At 38.3% G+C, this 16,609-nt stretch overlaps 1 protein-coding gene across 1 annotated transcript in view; it reads left to right on the top strand.

Annotated features, from left to right (window-relative positions):
* TTC29 (tetratricopeptide repeat domain 29) overlaps window positions 1-15,826 on the top strand; it is a gene marked incomplete at both ends in the record, with an annotated part of 39,049 nt that extends 23,223 nt beyond the window's left edge. The window contains 2 exons of the mRNA XM_010077969.1: window positions 11,076-11,167; window positions 15,703-15,826. Coding sequence (XP_010076271.1) covers window positions 11,076-11,167; window positions 15,703-15,826 — 216 coding nt within the window. The remainder of the gene's footprint in view (window positions 1-11,075; window positions 11,168-15,702) is intronic.
* Window positions 15,827-16,609: the final 783 nt, after the last annotated feature.

The raw sequence follows: 16,609 nt of genomic DNA, 5'->3' as shown, positions 1-16,609 counted from the left end.
AGCTTGGGACTATTCGGGTGTAGACTCAGGGGTCTCAGCAGTTATTTTCCTGCTTTGCATCAGTTTTCATCTTTTTTATCCTTTTGTGCTGCGGTCCACCTCAGGCAGTCTCCTTCTAGGGGAATCTGAAAGGAGCAGCTGTTACAGATACCATTTCCTCCAATTGTTGCCACTTGGTTCCTTTTGCTGCTTGGCGTGCTCCTCCCTCCCCCAACGCGCACACACAGCAGCATGCATATCGACTAGTTTCTCTTTCATTCATGTGTTCTAGCAGAGTGGAGAAGCATATGTTCAAAATATTCATTATCTGATGCAGTAATTAAAGGTTGAAATTATTAAGCTGCAGCCTATTAAAAATACGCAGTCACTTTGTGTCGAATGGGCTAGTTTTGTTGGAGAAGGTTTTTATTTGCTAGGCACTTGGTGTATAATCTAACAATTTGATTTGGTTTATAATCTGTATGAATTGATTTAATTTTATTTGATATATATGATTGATTTCAGCGGACTTACTCAGATGTAAAAACATAAGTGTGTGCCACTTTAAAAGCCTGAGAACTAATTATGTTCAATAGCAGTGTGGCATGTTCACAGTATTTTTCATATCATCTGGTTTATCATCACACCTAATGGCTTCCCCACTAAATATTACACTAAATATTAATAGTTCACATTATATACATTTTATCTTAAACACAGATTTTTTTTCCAGGAGAGTTCTCCATCTAGGCTAGTTTTAAAGTCAAGTTACTGTTTACTTGTTTTTCTTCAGACTTGTTTAACAAGCTAAGTATTAAGTGAAACACTTCTGTGCCACTAGAAATCTTGCATAAGGTACTGTAACTTAATGCTTGATGTGGAAATTGTTTTTAAACTGGACTTTCAAGAATGGTTCAAAGAGTTGGACATCAAGGGTCAATTAGACTCTCTCTCAATTAGAGTTGCATCCCAAATCATCAGGAAAATTCCAGTCCTCATTCCTTGTCTGAGCATTAGTTTTTTTGCTAAGTATTCCTTTATTTTGGATGTTGAATCCTGTGTTTGAGATGTTACATATTTAAATAATAGAGGCAGTGCTCATGAGTACTGGGACTCATGCCAAAATAAATGCGGTAATTTATGACATAATGCCACATGCACAAATTGTCAGAATTACGATATACAAGCCACATGCATAAAATTTTCAAGAAAATTTATGGACTTTCAAAGACATCTTCACATTTGAAATGACCCTATTAAAGTAATCAGAGGTGATTTATCACCATAAAGTTAATTCCTAAAAAAGTCTATGTCAAAACAACTGAAAATTTTGTCTCAACTTGTGAAGAGAGCGAGAATATAAGCAAATTCGTCTGGGATGCAGATATTCTAAAGTTGGTATGCTCAGTATATTTTATCTAATTATATCTGTTATATATGCCAGCACTGTGCCCTCGTGGCCAAGGCTGGTGGCATCCTGGGGTGTATCGGAAGGGGGGTGGTCAGTAGGTCGAGAGAGGTTCTCCTCCCCCTCTACTCTGCCCTGGTGAGACCGCATCTGGAATATTGTGTCCAGTTCTGGGCCCCTCAGTTCAAGAGGGACAGGGAACTGCTGAAGAGAGTCCAGCGCAGAGCCACAAAGATGATGAAGGGAATGGAGCATCTCCCTGCTGAGGAAAGGCTGAGGGAGATGGGTCTCTTTAGCCTGGAAAAGAGGAGACTGAGGGGTGACCTAATCAATGTTTATAAATACGTGAAGGGTGAGTGTCAGGAGGATGGAGCCAGGCTCTTCTCTGTGACATCCAGTGACAGGACAAGGGGCAATGGGTTCAAGCTGGAACATAGGAGGTTCCACTTGAATATGAGAAGCAACTTCTTCACGGTGAGGGTGACAGAGCACTGGAACAGGCTGCCCAGAGAGGGTGTGGAGTCTCCTTCTCTGGAGACATTCAAAGCCCGCCTGGATGCATTCCTGTGTGATCTGATCTAGGTGTCCTGCTCCGGCAGGGGGATTGGACTAGATGATCTTTCGAGGTCCCTTCCAATCTCTAACATTCTGTGATTCTGTAATTGTAGAGATTACACCCATATGTATGTATGAATTTGGTGGATCAAGGGGAGGATCTTAGCAAGTAAGAGGTCTCCAAAAGGTAGACTGAATGTTATCCTCTTCTCTCCCAAACATTGTGAAAGGTCTTTGAGAAGAATGAGCATTGTTCTTTTGAGATTTGCTCACTATTCTAGTGCTTTGCTAGAAGGCTGAACTTGAAGACACATTTCTGTCAGTGTTGTCTGGGTCGACCACGGAGTTTAGGTTTAAGGTTTCATTGCTGTCACTACAGAAAGAAACACTTAAATGGAGACTAACAAAACACATCAAGAGATACTATTCAATGGAAATTATTTCAAACTTCCTTCTTTTAAATCAGCCAGATTGTCCTTTATTCATCTATAACTGGTATTTAGCCATTATTAATGAACTGTGACATTTTCAGCTTAGCAAATGGTGTCACATGCTTGAAACAACATTTTAGCATACAAGTTTAAGAAAAGGTGTCGTCATTCTTAGAGGCTTCACTTTTATTGAAGTGATTTTTAAATTGTTCTTAAAACTGTACTCATATAGAAATTTCATATTTTTCATATCTGAGGAATAAAAAAAACAGGTAAAACTGAGTCATCTCTGAAGGGAGATTCTGATTGATCTTGACAATGACAGTGGATTATGTACTGAGAGGTTTTCTTATTGAATGTCTAGAATTAGTAAGCCAATTTTGAAACTGATTAAATTTTATGTTTCTGAAAGGTCCCACTGCTGCTAGGCATTGGTGAAGATAGTACAAAATTACGTGAGAACAATTAATACTGGTAGTGAATTTTGCCCTGACAAAATATACTGACTCGAATACTGATGGAATTAAGAAATTAGAAATTATTTATGTTGAGAATCTTAAAGAAGACCTGAAACTTCAGGAAAGAGGTGAATGTCTGGTCATTCAATTAATTATTTATTGTTAATGTAGCACTTTAAGAATTAAGTGAAAGAAACATCTAACTTTTCAGTTGGATATGAAAGTTAACAGTGAAGGAAGCAGTCAGTTCTCAGCAGTCTGAATACAAGTTGGTGACAACTTTAAAAATCTCAATTTTGGGTGCTGTGCATGGAGGACATTGTTTTGTTTGCATGTTTGTTTTTAATTCACACACAGTATGAGAGTTGCTGGGTTTATGTGTATTTATAAGTTTTATGTAGCCTTACTTAAAATATATAAATCAAACATCCTGAACTTAAGTCATGCATTTAATGTATCAAATGTGGCTTCCCAGACTTCAAACTCTATTTTTTTAAAGATTTTTTTACTAGGCTGTCTATTCCAAAATGGCAAGTTACTGCTCTGCAAGGAATTAAAAATATCTTTGCATGTATTTTTCACTCATGGAGCCTTTGCTCTTGTCCTGCCTTTCTTGTATAGCTCATGGGATGGGACAACCTCTGCTATTCTTTGCTATTCTCTGCTAGGTACGGCCCATGGAGGTGGCTCTTCGTTATGCTTTCCTAGGCAAGGTAGGAGCCGGATTGTGACCACAGCTCCCAGTGTCTGATGGGGTATGAGGTTGCAGTTAGTGAACTTGCCCTGAGGTTTCTAGAACTCTAACAACTGTCTTCTGTCTGTCAAAAGATGTGATTTAGGCAGACATTTTCTACTTAGTTTATTGAAACTTTTTTTAGAGTAGCTAAAAAAATACACTTTTTTTTGTTAAATAACTGCTGATATACAAGTTTCTACTAATTTCATTCCCACAGGCTAGAAACAAAAATGACAAAGCAGTACAACTGTATGTTATAGAGGTTATTTACTTCTTGTACTTCAGACTATATTGGATTTCTGGCTTAGGTGTGCTAAACCTTGGAACCTAAATGCTGTATATATTTTGGAAAGAGTTACAGCATGCCTAAATTTGTAGCATATATTACCTGAGAAACAATAGCGTGAAAGATCTTAAGAACTGTCAGTAGTATGTCTTGATGAAACTGCACATATTATACCCAGGGCTGCAGCAAATGGCTGAAAACCTCTGTAAGAAATTTTCAAATTCTTTTAGATAATATCCTTATGGAAGTTGGACTTTTTAATGTGTTTTGAGAAATGAAACATTTGTACACACACTGTACAAACTCAGGAATTCCGGTAGTTACATGCAAATATATTCATAATCTGAGAGTTTTCCATTGTATAGTTTAGTTCAAATGAGCAGGTTTTAAAAAATGTTCTATAAAGTAAGGCTTTTAAAATTAGATTGGTTTCTCAAATTGGTGTAGTTCAAGCTACAGCAATTTACTTATTAAATACATGTTTAAATTTCAGTACAGTTACTCCCATTGACTTCAAGGGAATAACTCATATTCAGGTGTAAGCAAATGCTTATCGATTTTGCTTGGTCAGAACCATCAATGGTTGGATTTGAGAAGAGGAGGTCTCAATCCAGGCACCAGATCTTAAGGAACTGAAAATTTATCCTTTGATAGATAAATAACCTGAGAAGTTAAAACACTGAAGCATGCCAGTGTAAAACCTAGAGCTTGCTGCTTCATTGCTAGAAGCAATTTGTTTTGCTGTTTTGCTTTCAGCTTATGTATTATTTCAGAGCTGATCAAAAGAATTGGTAGCAAAGTGTGAAATAAATTGTACTTCTAAATAAATCGATTTAACATTCCTTGGTGTTTTAAGTGATTTTAGTAATATTAATATTTAAAATATTTCTGTCTGAAATCTTTTTATGACTACACATAGCAATAATGGCCACCATTTCATTCTGCTGTTTTTCATATTAGAATATTACACAATAAACAATGTAAAAATACTGTCTTTTAGCACTGAAATGGATGCAAAAGATTTCAAGTGTCTATTTGCATGTAAATGACTCAAGTTTTATTCAGTCAATAAGAACAGTCTATTAATCCTTTTACTACGTTTCTTACATGGGCTAAAACTTAAAGAATATGAGGTTTTCAGCTGAATGAGAACTTTTCCTAACTTCCATATAGGTATACAGAAAAATAGTGGGGTTTAGCTGACTGAATTTTTTTTTATATCTTTCTAGCTTATCTCTGCACTTTTTTTTTTTGCATTGTGTTATCCAAATTTAAGGGTTGGTTTGTTTGCTTTTAGCTGGGAAAACTCTGTGTAATTAAAAATACCTGTTAATGGGTGGACTAGAGTTAATAAGCATGAAGCAGAATATTTGTAGGTGCTTTATCTAAGAAGTAATGAGCATTTAAGCATGCACATGCATACAGTATGATATTACAGTCTTAGGAGGCTACAGCAATCTGACAGCCAGGTACATTCATGTCGACACAACAGTGTGATAAAAGCAGTCCAGACATCTGGATCACAGTGCTGCTACACAAAAACATTTCTGAACAATTCACATTATTGCACTTACCCAAATTTCCAGTCCTGTCCACCCCTTTCTCCTTGTTTCTTTCTCCGCCTCTGCCTTTGTCTTTTATGTTCTTGCAGAATCTCATTTTTTCTTTACAAGTCACCTCCATCTGCTTATGTGTCAGAGTGGCCCTCATGCCGCACATCACGTTGAGGAATTCTCAAGATGAAGGGCTGTATTCACATCACTACTTCTGTCTCAGCACTGCTTCATGCTTGTCACTGCTCAGCACTCAGCGCCACACTGCCTTGTTTTGTCAATAACCATTTATTTGTTGCTGGAATAGTAGCAACCATTACATCTGACCTCCCTGTTTCATCAATTATGGATAGATTATTGGATGTGAACATCTGCAAAAGCTTGCTGTTGAACTTACCTCCTGGCTGGGATTAGATAAAGTATTAAACTGTTGTTTATTGTCAGGCCAAAACTCTACTGGGAAGCCAGGGAATTCCAAGACTAACAGACTCCCATCAGCAAGCACCAAAAATTGTTTAGTATTGCCACCATTTCCCATAAGATCGTAGCCATTTATTATTTACACTTATTACTAGTTGTTATAACATACTTGATAAAAGCTCTTGGCAGGCGCAGTGTTTCCAGCTATTGTCACATCTGTCAGGATGGAAAGGATACATAAACTGTTTTTTCCTCTTATATTGCTGTTAAAGGGTAACAGATGAAGCTTCTTCACTCCAGACTGTTAAGCCGTGCTTTATTTTGAAGAAATATGTCAACAGTGGCTGGTTTGGAAAACATTACCTTCCCATGCTAAGTAAAGATTGCAACAACCTTTACTAGAGTAATGTCTCTTACAGTAAAGATTTCAAATTGTACAGTAATAACAAACTAAAATGCCTGGGTTTGATGTTTGCATAGGTTTTTGCTCTGAAGGGCTTGACTGATTTTTTTTTTTTAATTTTTTGTTTGTTTTAATAAAACCCTTTATGATGTATAGTAAAAATTAAAATGATGGCTGCATTCCTATAAAGTTGTAGGTATAGAAAATCAGAATTAATATCATTGCTAGTGGCACCAAAGTCCAGAATTGAGAACAGTAATCCAGAAACTAATACAGAAGAAATAAGAAGGATGGGAACAAAAGTTAATGTTTATTCAATCATCTGTACATTTCATGTCTTTTAAGTTTCCTGTGCAGCAAAGTGAAACATACAGGGTGAACTACTGACCTCATGAAAGCCAACAGAAGTTAGAAATTGCTCTGGGGAAAGGAACTTTTTCAATTAGTTACCTGTATTTACATATCATCCATGCAGAATCAAAGCAAAATGTACGTACTCTGAATATTATGCAAAGCATACAAGTAACAGTTGATGCAGGCAAGGAACACTAAATCTTATCTTGATTGACTGCTAAGGAGTGAGTGAAATGTTTGTTGTCCCTTCTCTAATCCTTCAAGCAGATGCAGACACATGTAACTTGAAGCATGTATTGCTGTGCAGGTTTATAGAGCAGCAGGGTAAACATTGCACTTGACAACCATGAGTGACAGGGGAGGGCAGAGGGCAGAGTGGATGGGCAGTTACCCCTCAGGGAGCGTCAGCCAAGCACCACCTCAGTGATAGCCGTGTTCCAGCAAGAGCTTGGGGAAGGTCTTGAACAAGGGTGTTGTGCTTTGATGTTGGACTTGGCCAGACTTCTGGGTGGATTCTGCTGCATCCCTCCCCATACCCCTGTCCCCAGTTCCCTTGCGTCAGCATGCAAGCTCATGCTGTGCATCATCCAAATACCCACCTTAAAGTCCCTGGAACAGCAGTTCTGGAACAGACCAGATTGGCCAATACCAGACAAATTCTTTCTATCTCTGAAGGAACACTGACAAAGTTTGTGCACTTTAAATTTTTTTTTTTTACATTTATTTATCAAAACTGTACTCCAGTGTAATTGGATGTGGCTAAGGTCAGGGAGTTAGCATTCACCTTTACAGAATTTGAAATGGTGGGTTTCAGTTGTGGGAAAAGAGGGAGAACTAACAGCTCTGGGACTACTCGCTCTTTCCTCGGCATGGCACCCAGTTTCAGTATCGCTCATCTGTGAGCGTGCAGGCGTGATGCTGTGCTACTTGTGCCATGGATGCTCGCTCTGCCTGAATACGTTTAGTGTTTAACGAGGGGTGGCCTGTCATTCAGTTGATATTGGGGTATTGTTTTCCTGGCATTGATGAGCTCCTCTCATTGTAATCAATACCTTATATGAACAGTACAGATTTCTTATTGAGGTCCAACCTCTCTAACACTGTGTTTTGGTCAAAATACGAATACATGTGGGTTTGTGTTGTGAAACACTTCTGTTACCTTACTCAGGATGGCCACAGGCATGTAACCACTCAGATTATGGTAATAAAGACTGCACTTTTAGGCATTTTTAAATACGCATTTCTTGGGGAGCTATGGGAGAGAGTTCACTGAACTGCCTGTGCATACAGTTCTATTGTCTTTTATTTTCACTGAACTGTATGGCAGTGACTATTTACTGACTGTCAGGGCTATGTCTTTTTTCTGAAAGTATTTAAGAGGTACCAAGTGGCATGAGGCCAGTAGTCTCACTCCATTGTGTTGTCTGTCTACCAACAGCTATTGTTGGCTCCAGAAAAATATTGTCAGATGCTGCTAGCCAGGCCGGGCCTTAGACTGTTACTGCAGCGCCTGTCAGAAGTTGTTAGTTGGTGATCTCTTTGACTAATGTTGCGGTTGATTGTCTGATTCATGTTTAAGATCTGTAAATGAGGCAGAAGCATCTTCACTGCTCACCAGCTGTGAAATGGCTAAATGCAGCTAGATTTTCAGAAATCAAAATAAATTTCTTTCAATAAAGTTTGACACCAATATTAAATGCAAAGCTGAGAGCAGAACTATGTTTTTGTCATTGTTAAAGTTACAATATTATAAATCAGTATTATCCCATCATGTTTTTGTTTGAGTAATGTATTTTAGCAAAATGATAGTAGTAGCATAACTCTTGTGTTGAGCTGAATAGACATTCTTTATTCAACAGAAATTCATACTTTCAGTTTTTACTCTTTTGTCCATTATCCCCAGATGTATCAGTAGTTAGCACAGCCTGTGTCCTTTTGTCTGAGTCCTCAGTGCGTGCTAATGAGGCGTGTGCATGTTTGTATGTATATATAAAAGATGTACGGATATGATAATAAAAAATAGAGGGTGAGATTTTGGGGAGGAAGAGTCTTAGGGGAGGAGCTGGTGTATCTATTTTATATTAGTGGGGTAACCCCAGGAGGGTCACACTGGCGTAATGCTGAGATAACTGAGAGGCAAATCTGGGCCTGAGATCTGACTAATAGTTCTCTTGGCAAAGGAGGTAAACATGAAATTCACAACTATCTAGAGAACGTGTGCAAGAGCTATACCACAAATAGGCTCTAGTTTGAGGAGTTAAGCAGAGCTTTTTACTTTATTTACACACTGTAAATAATTGTAGCCCTGTCTCCTCTTCTTTTTCCATCCTGAATGTTGAAGGCAAGGCACGCACCGTAGGGGAGGAGGCCCCTCTTCACTTCCTCCACGTAAATGGACGCTGGGCAATTGTAACACACAGCGTCACTACACGGCTCCTTTCATCAAGGATGTGTCCCTTTCTGTGTCCCTACATAGTATCTGAAGCTGGAGGAGTTATTTGAAATGCAGACATAAAGAGTATCTTTTCTCTTGTCATTTATCCTGATTTTCTCCCTTTCATGTAGATGATTTAGTTATCGTTATTTCATCATTAGTTAGAATGAAACACCTGATTTCTGTAGAGTAGTAGTAACCTGGAACCGAAACCAAGCACTTTTCATCAGTGTGAATGAGTGGCTTTATTTATTTACATAGTTCTTTCTGGCAGTGGTTGCAGAGAGGTAGTGAACCAACATTTTACTCTGGCTACTCTGGCTATGGTTTTTCCTTGGTTTTATCTGTTCTTTTTAGGCTTTGTGGTATCTTTGATAGAAGGACAGTATTCTGAGCCTCTAGGTGCCTGAGTCACCTCTCTGTGCCAGATGGGAACGACCAGAGGCCCTGTGTCTTAGTTTAATACTGTAGAGGCCAGTTTAAAGTCGGAGTGATTTTTCAGTCCAGTACATAACATTTTGGAAACCTGACATTATTATGGCAGGTTTTCTGATATGGACATGACTATTACAACAAACGTTGTAGGTCCTCTGAGTTAAATGCAAAACCCAGAACTGTTTCTTGGACGCTTGCGTGCGTTTCTGCGACCAGCCTGGACTATTAGAAGGACACGCTGCTGGTCTTGACAACCTTGAGTATGCTTTCAGTTTAGGGCAAGTTCTGAACTGATGTGACAAGCTCCTAACCGAGGCGCTTTGACTCTCTTTTTGTCACATCTCATGCGTTGATAACTCAATTGACAGTGACCTTCAAGTACAGGATGCAATGCTGATGTACATGAGAACGTAACCGATGAGTACTTGAGGGAGGATAAATACTGCAGTGCACATTGAGTGCTACTTCTTGTGCATGCAGACCTTATCTAACTAAGAGATAAGAGCCTTGTCCAGGGATGCTCCTGCATGGAGTTGCAGTGATAGAAATGGTGACATCCATAGCGTTAGCACACAGAAGTTGTCTTCTTTTTAACCATGTGCTTTGCCAGTGACAGGATATACAGTTTTAGGAGAAAATGCCCTATCTTTTACCGCAGCATAAACAGGCATCTTGGGGCATGCAGGATATTGTCATATGTCCCTGGGCACCTCCCAGCCCCCTTCAAAGCAGGTAAATGACATTCACTACTCTTTTCTTGGAAATGTGCAAAAAAGGATTTCCATAGGTAGTCTTTGGAGATTTCCTGTTTTCTCATGTGTGTAATAGGTTGGGTCAAGCAACAAAGAGGAGGGAGGGAAGAATAGGATTTAATTTTATATGCATTCTCCCATCATCACCATTGGAAAAAAAGATGGATGAAAAGAGAAATTATGCAGTATAGGTGATGTCACTGTTAAATTAAATTAAGATCATATTTTTTTAAACAGCAGCTGTAAGCCTTCGGTTGTGGGAGCGATCGTGTTTATTTTATAGTGTACATTCCAAACAAATGTTAACAAGTTGCTTGAGTTAGTGAATAATCAGTCATAGAAATAACAAAATAATCTACAGTATTATAAGCCAACATAGTTTAAATATATTACCTGTAATTTATTCACTTTTGGGGTATCTGGATTGTACTAAGAAATGTTGTCACAGAGACAGTTTAAAGAAAGAAAAGTAATATTAAGTTGTATTTCAGCATATCAGTCTAAAACACTATGAATGCAAAGGGTACCGTCCTAAAGTATTGATTAACAGAAATTCATAAAACACAGCCTCGTAAAATCTTTTAAATTATGGATAAGGAAATTTATGTTGCAGATCAGGTAATATCTCTTTGCTTTTTGCAATGTGCCAAAATACAGGGATTTAAATGCAAGTTGTATCCTTTTAATTTATAATCATTGAGTAGTTTCAAGCAAGTAATGATCAGAAACCTAGTCCATTACAACTGATTAAAGAAGAAATGTACAGGTGAGAAAACTTTAATTTTGTGATTTATGTGGTCACAGAGACTGGAAAAAAAAGTGGAAAATCTTAGTATTGTATTTATTGGGTTTTTGTTTTCCTGTTTCACAGATTTTGAACACTTCTGTAAAAATCTTCACAGCACTTTGTGACTCTGCTGGCCTAGGAAGAGCATATGCAGCTCTAGCCGAGATCCTGGTGAGGTAGGTTAGCCCATCCTTGTCTGGCTGTCAGTGCAGATTCATTCAACTGTGAAAGACTTAAATTGTTAGAGGTCTGTCGCTTCCCATTACTGACTGCTTAAATTTTAAGCAGTGTCCTTCTTGCAGTAAGTGACCCTTTCATCAAAAGTTATTTTAAACTGGTACACATTTTTTAAAGTGTATGATCCTAGCTTTTCTTTACCTGTAAACTATAATATGCTCTTTTTTCCCCACATTTTGGGGGCTGTTAAATTTTTTTTCCCCACAGGTTTGGGAAGGATCTTACTGGAAAATAGAAATCCAGGCATATGTTCGAGGTTAAAAAAGACAGAAAATCTTGAAGAATGTAGCAATCTTCAATAGGTGTCTCTGTGTAATCTTTCCTGAACTCTTAAGTTTCCGTTTATTGCACTCACTTCTGCAGAGTTTCTGGTTTGTGCATGTGAAACTAGATATAAATTTGTTGCAAATAAGATGCTTGTCTTCAATGTTTTTGTTTCAGCATCTGGCAGTACAATCTTTTTCCAGGTGAATTAGTTTGAAACTACTTAAATAATTTTGACATAAAGAAGTATAATGCCATTATTATATCAGGTAGGAAAAAAAGATAAAATTAAGGTTGTAGTTTATCCTGTGTTTGAGGACTTCGGTGCCTATGGTGCATGGTAGAGGTTGACAGAATGTTTATGGAGGAGGACTTGTCACCAGATTTATTTCAGTGTGCAGAGCAAATTCTCATGTTTGAGTTAAGATGCCCTTGCTTCTTGGCCATTCGTTGTATACAGGGACCAACCACAATCACAGTGCTCTTCAGCTCTCTGATACATAATTCATTGCTATTCATATTCTGAGCATCCTAAATAAGCACATGGGATAAGATGTTCAGAAAGCCATGGAACTTAGAGTTAGGATAACAGGTCCCATTTTTTTCAAAACTGTCTTAAGGCTAACTGAGAAAGATTTAGTTGCTGGGACACCAGCTGTTGCAATGAGTGACTTTGCAATGGGTGCGAAGGTGTCTGAGCTCTCAGTAACATTCATGGGTTTTTGTATTCACAAAAAGCAACGGTCTGGCTGGAGGGTGCCAAGAATAATACATACATAATACAAAGTTTTCTGTAACACAGGATAATGGATATTTCAGGCAAACCTACTTTTCAAAATTCAATAACAGTGTTTTTCATTAACAAAATCATGCTTGTCGAGTTCTGCTGGTTCTTCCTTAGTAGCTAGAGGAGGAAAGGGCACAGAAAACCGATGTAAAGAGAGACATTAAATAAGTATTGTACGTTTCTGTTTACTCTCACACCAAACTTGTGGATATTTACTTTCCTGGGGTATAGAAAACAAGTAAATTTCTGGCAAGCTTGTTTAGAAAATATTGGATAAATGCATGAATAATTACTGTTGGTGACAGAGTCTCCAGACAGCTTGATCACTTTTTCTTTATTTGTATTTTTACCTCATCTAGGCTAGGTTTGTGCAAATCATCTTACATTTTATGGATAATGTCTTTACGAAGAAAAGATGACTGTGTTTCCCTAAAATAATGCGTTATAACCGTAATGTCTGTGAGAATTTGCACCAATTGCCTTGTGACAGCTTGGAGAAAGTGCCTGAGCCCTCCCAAATCACTCAGAACTTGTCTGTGGCTTTGGATTTTTTTGTGAAATCTTTGCTGCACATGTTTCCATGGACCACGGGAAACTGAAATTCTCTATCATGTCTATTTAGGCATGTCATTTTCCAGAGAAAAATCTGACATAATAGCATCGTGTACTTGACTTATTCTGCCAGTGTCCACCGTGGTAATGACTTCTTGTGGACACATGATTTATACATCCAATTCAATCACATGAGCAATCCTATAAAAGGTGCATATTTTCATAAAAGTCTAATAGGGGTAAAAATCTCATAGGGCATTTTAGCATGAAACCGGAAAATGAGTTGCTGTAGATAGGTAATCTCTTCTGCTGAAGTCATCATAACTGTTCTGTGGGATCATGAGTGACTATATCTTTAGGAAATTGCATTTTATGCATTTAGGAAGGTGATGTCTAAGGAGATAGAAAGTATATGGCTGTGTAAAATAACATGTAGATTTTTGAAAGAACTATAAAATATTAGCTCTTTGAGTGGGAAAGACCTGTTTATCATGTTACCAGGTCTTGTGCAGGGTAAAGTGTTTCAGTAGTCCTTCTAGCACACTTTAAATATCTCAAGCTCTAGTGCTTTTAAAAGGACTTTCTTTGAAAAATTGTTAAACAGCACCAACCAATTGCTAGTTGGCATAAGTGAAGTTCTGACAGTGAGAAATATCTCTCTGATATGTATCAAATTGATTTCTGTTTTCTTGAAAGAGGTTACATGCCCTAACAATTTTCATATTACCTGTATGGGGAGCATGGGTTTTTATGTGAAATATAAAAAGTGGCCAAAAATACGTCAAAACATTTCTATTAATTCCTGAAATTAAGAAAACCTTTTTACATTTTCTTCTGTCACTGATTCCATTTGCTTTATTACTTTCAGCCTCTAGCCCACAAACTTGGTGGCACAATCAACAAACCCCTCAGTGGCTGTTTCATCTCTGCTCTATTTGATTTCTCCACTCTGAGTAAATGATTAAGTTTTCATGCATTGGTTCAACCAAAATCTATGTTCACTCAACCACATCCTTTATTGATTACTTCTACTGCAAACAGTAGGCCAAGTGTGATATACATAATTGGACAGTTGTCAGGGGATGAGGGTGTTAACAGTCCTGTTTTCCCAATTGGAAACTGGAATCACCTTGATACACAAATATTCTGCACTGTTTCATTCTCATTCCTTGGACCGAGGAGTCCTTTTCCTCAGAATATGTGTTTTTAACTCTCAAAGGTCTGGTTGAATGGATTTAATGATTATACCATATAATATGCTCTTCAAGTTGCACCTGTGCACTGCATATAGAAAACTAGAAAAACTGGAATTAATATTTGTCTAACACTTTAACCTTGTCCTTTAACTTATATAAATCATATGCTATATTTCTGTGGGGAAACATTCGATTTTCTCTTCTTAGGAAAAAAAGAGGTTTGAAAAAATATATGTCTAATTCTAAAATTTAGAAGCCTGTTGACATTTGGCAGATGTTTACAGTACAGTATATTTTATAGTCTCATGATATTTAAATACTTAAATTAGGAAACTTTCGTAAATCCACCTCTGCTTGTTGACAACTAAGCTTTACAGTAAAATATACTTCGAGCATGTTAGTTTGCACTGTTTTAGCATCCTTTTGTAGCAATCCAGCTCATCTCAGTCACATGCAGATAATCACTGCAATGTTGTAAATTTGCAGCTATGCTTTGCTGTGTTTCCTGTTCCATGGCAGGCTCTACCCTGTTACAGTTACTCTGATATCATACGACAGGGAATTGCAGGCTTCTGACAGATTTTGAAAGCACATATCACTAATATAATTTATAAGAAAAAACCATAATATAAATAAACCCCAGTCAGTCATTTGCTGCAGGACTGTAACTTGAAAATGTTTTAAAATAGTGAGAAAATAAATCGCAGTTCTTTATCACTTATGGGAACTTCTCTTTCTGTGAGTTTCTTAGTTAAGACTGGATCTTCTGTCTTGCTTGGCAGCTTGACATTTAGCATGCTACGCTCCTACATTAGTGACTCAAGTTCATGGCTAATATTGAGGTCAGCTGCAGTAACGCTTCAGCCTTAAAGGGAGAAGAGCATAGTGCCTTACTCACAAGCAAACCCACATGTCCATCGTATATCTTGTAATCATAATGCAGAGACCTTATATTGTTAATATGACTGGCTTTATTAAAAAAGGGGAAATCTGCAAATGTTATTGTCAAAGTGCATTAGCCAATTTTCAACTTGGATTCAGCTGTGACCTCAGGTTGCTCTGATCTCACTGGGATTTGGGGGTGACACCTGCAATCCACAGTTGATAGGTTTGCATGTGTGACTCCAGCAACCTTTGATCCACCTAGCCAAAGTACAGCATTGGACTCGGGAAAGGCTGTCATCCCCAGACCTCAGAGACAGAGTTTTAACCACCAGGGTTCTAGAGCAAGAAATGGGAGCTCTAAATGCCAGGAGCATTACTGGAAAACTAGCCTTCTTACCTCCTTCCCCTATTTTGTCAGGATGTGAGGTCCAGTTACACTGAAAATGTTATCAGCAGCTCAGTAGAAAAAAAAAAATATAATGGAAACTCCAAAAAATGTGTAAAATCACCTGCATTTTCATTCTTGACCTTAAAATATGGCACAATATTCTGAAGAAGAATTTTGGTTTATTTCACTCAAAGGATCCAGGTCTGCCCTCAGAGGTTCTGTGTGGACTAGTCTCGTTGGTCTCAGCACAGGTAGTGCCTAGACAACTGTCTTAGAAATAAAAGTCTAGTCACGGATGAGTCATCACAAAGTAAAGTTAGTGCAGAACAGGGGGATGGTTCTTCAGTATTTGGAGAAGCCATCTGAGTGAATATTTAATTTTGTCCCTGTCCTTTGCTTCAGTCAGGGAAGAGCATCTGAAACTATGAAATCCTTGGGAGAGTTTATGAAGGCTGCTGAGGACTCTCATTCAAGCCAAAGCCTGGTGGATGCGTGTGTATTACTTGGGAATATTTACAATGAAAGAGTAAGTACTGGTTGTAGTAATGGTGTCAAACAATGGGGTTTAATTCATGGTAAAAATCTGATTTTGCATATGAGATGACCTAGAAGAATTTGATCCAGGTATTGTATCTGACAACGGTTACCAAAGGAGAAGATACTGTGTGACTAAGTAAAATGTGCCTTAAGTGTCTGGGAAGGGTGAAAATTTCACACCATATTTAACACATATAGTTTTGTTCTAGAATGGGTGAATAAAAACTCCAAATTCGGATCATTACAAACTTTTGGTCGTGTCCTGGGTTAAGCAGAGACAGAGTTAACTTCCTTCATAATAGCTAGCAAGAGGCTGTGTTTTGGATTTGTGCTCAGAAGGAGCTGATAAGAACCGATGTTTTGTGCTGCTGCCAAGGTCGGCAGGCGAGCGAAGAGGCACAGCCGGTTGCTAGCCTAGGATTTGCTCTTAGATTAAGACTGAAAACTCAGAATAGCCAATAATCTATTCCATAACATACATGTCATGTCCAGTATATAGGCGAGGACCCTTCCGGAAGATCACCCCTTTTTTGTTCCGAGGCTTTTTGGTTTTGGATCTCTCTTCTGGCTCTGGATCGCTCTCCCAAGGCCTTTCCCCACCCCCCACTCCCCCTTCTTACCCCGGTCAGCCCTTGGTCTGGGACGCTTGGACAGTTATCTCCGTTCTGTGAGTTTTGGGACCCTCCCACTCCAGGATCGTTAGCTGGGAACAGGCTGAGCCTTTGGTCATCAAGTGGGGTGGGGGGTGGGGGCAGTGTCACTGTGTATCACT

This window comes from Pterocles gutturalis, unplaced genomic scaffold (genome assembly GCF_000699245.1).
Source record: "Pterocles gutturalis isolate BGI_N339 unplaced genomic scaffold, ASM69924v1 scaffold21413, whole genome shotgun sequence".
Taxonomy (NCBI): domain Eukaryota; kingdom Metazoa; phylum Chordata; class Aves; order Pterocliformes; family Pteroclidae; genus Pterocles; species Pterocles gutturalis.
The sequence above is the reverse complement of the archived record's forward strand: the minus strand, read 5'-3'. Positions and strand labels throughout refer to the sequence as shown.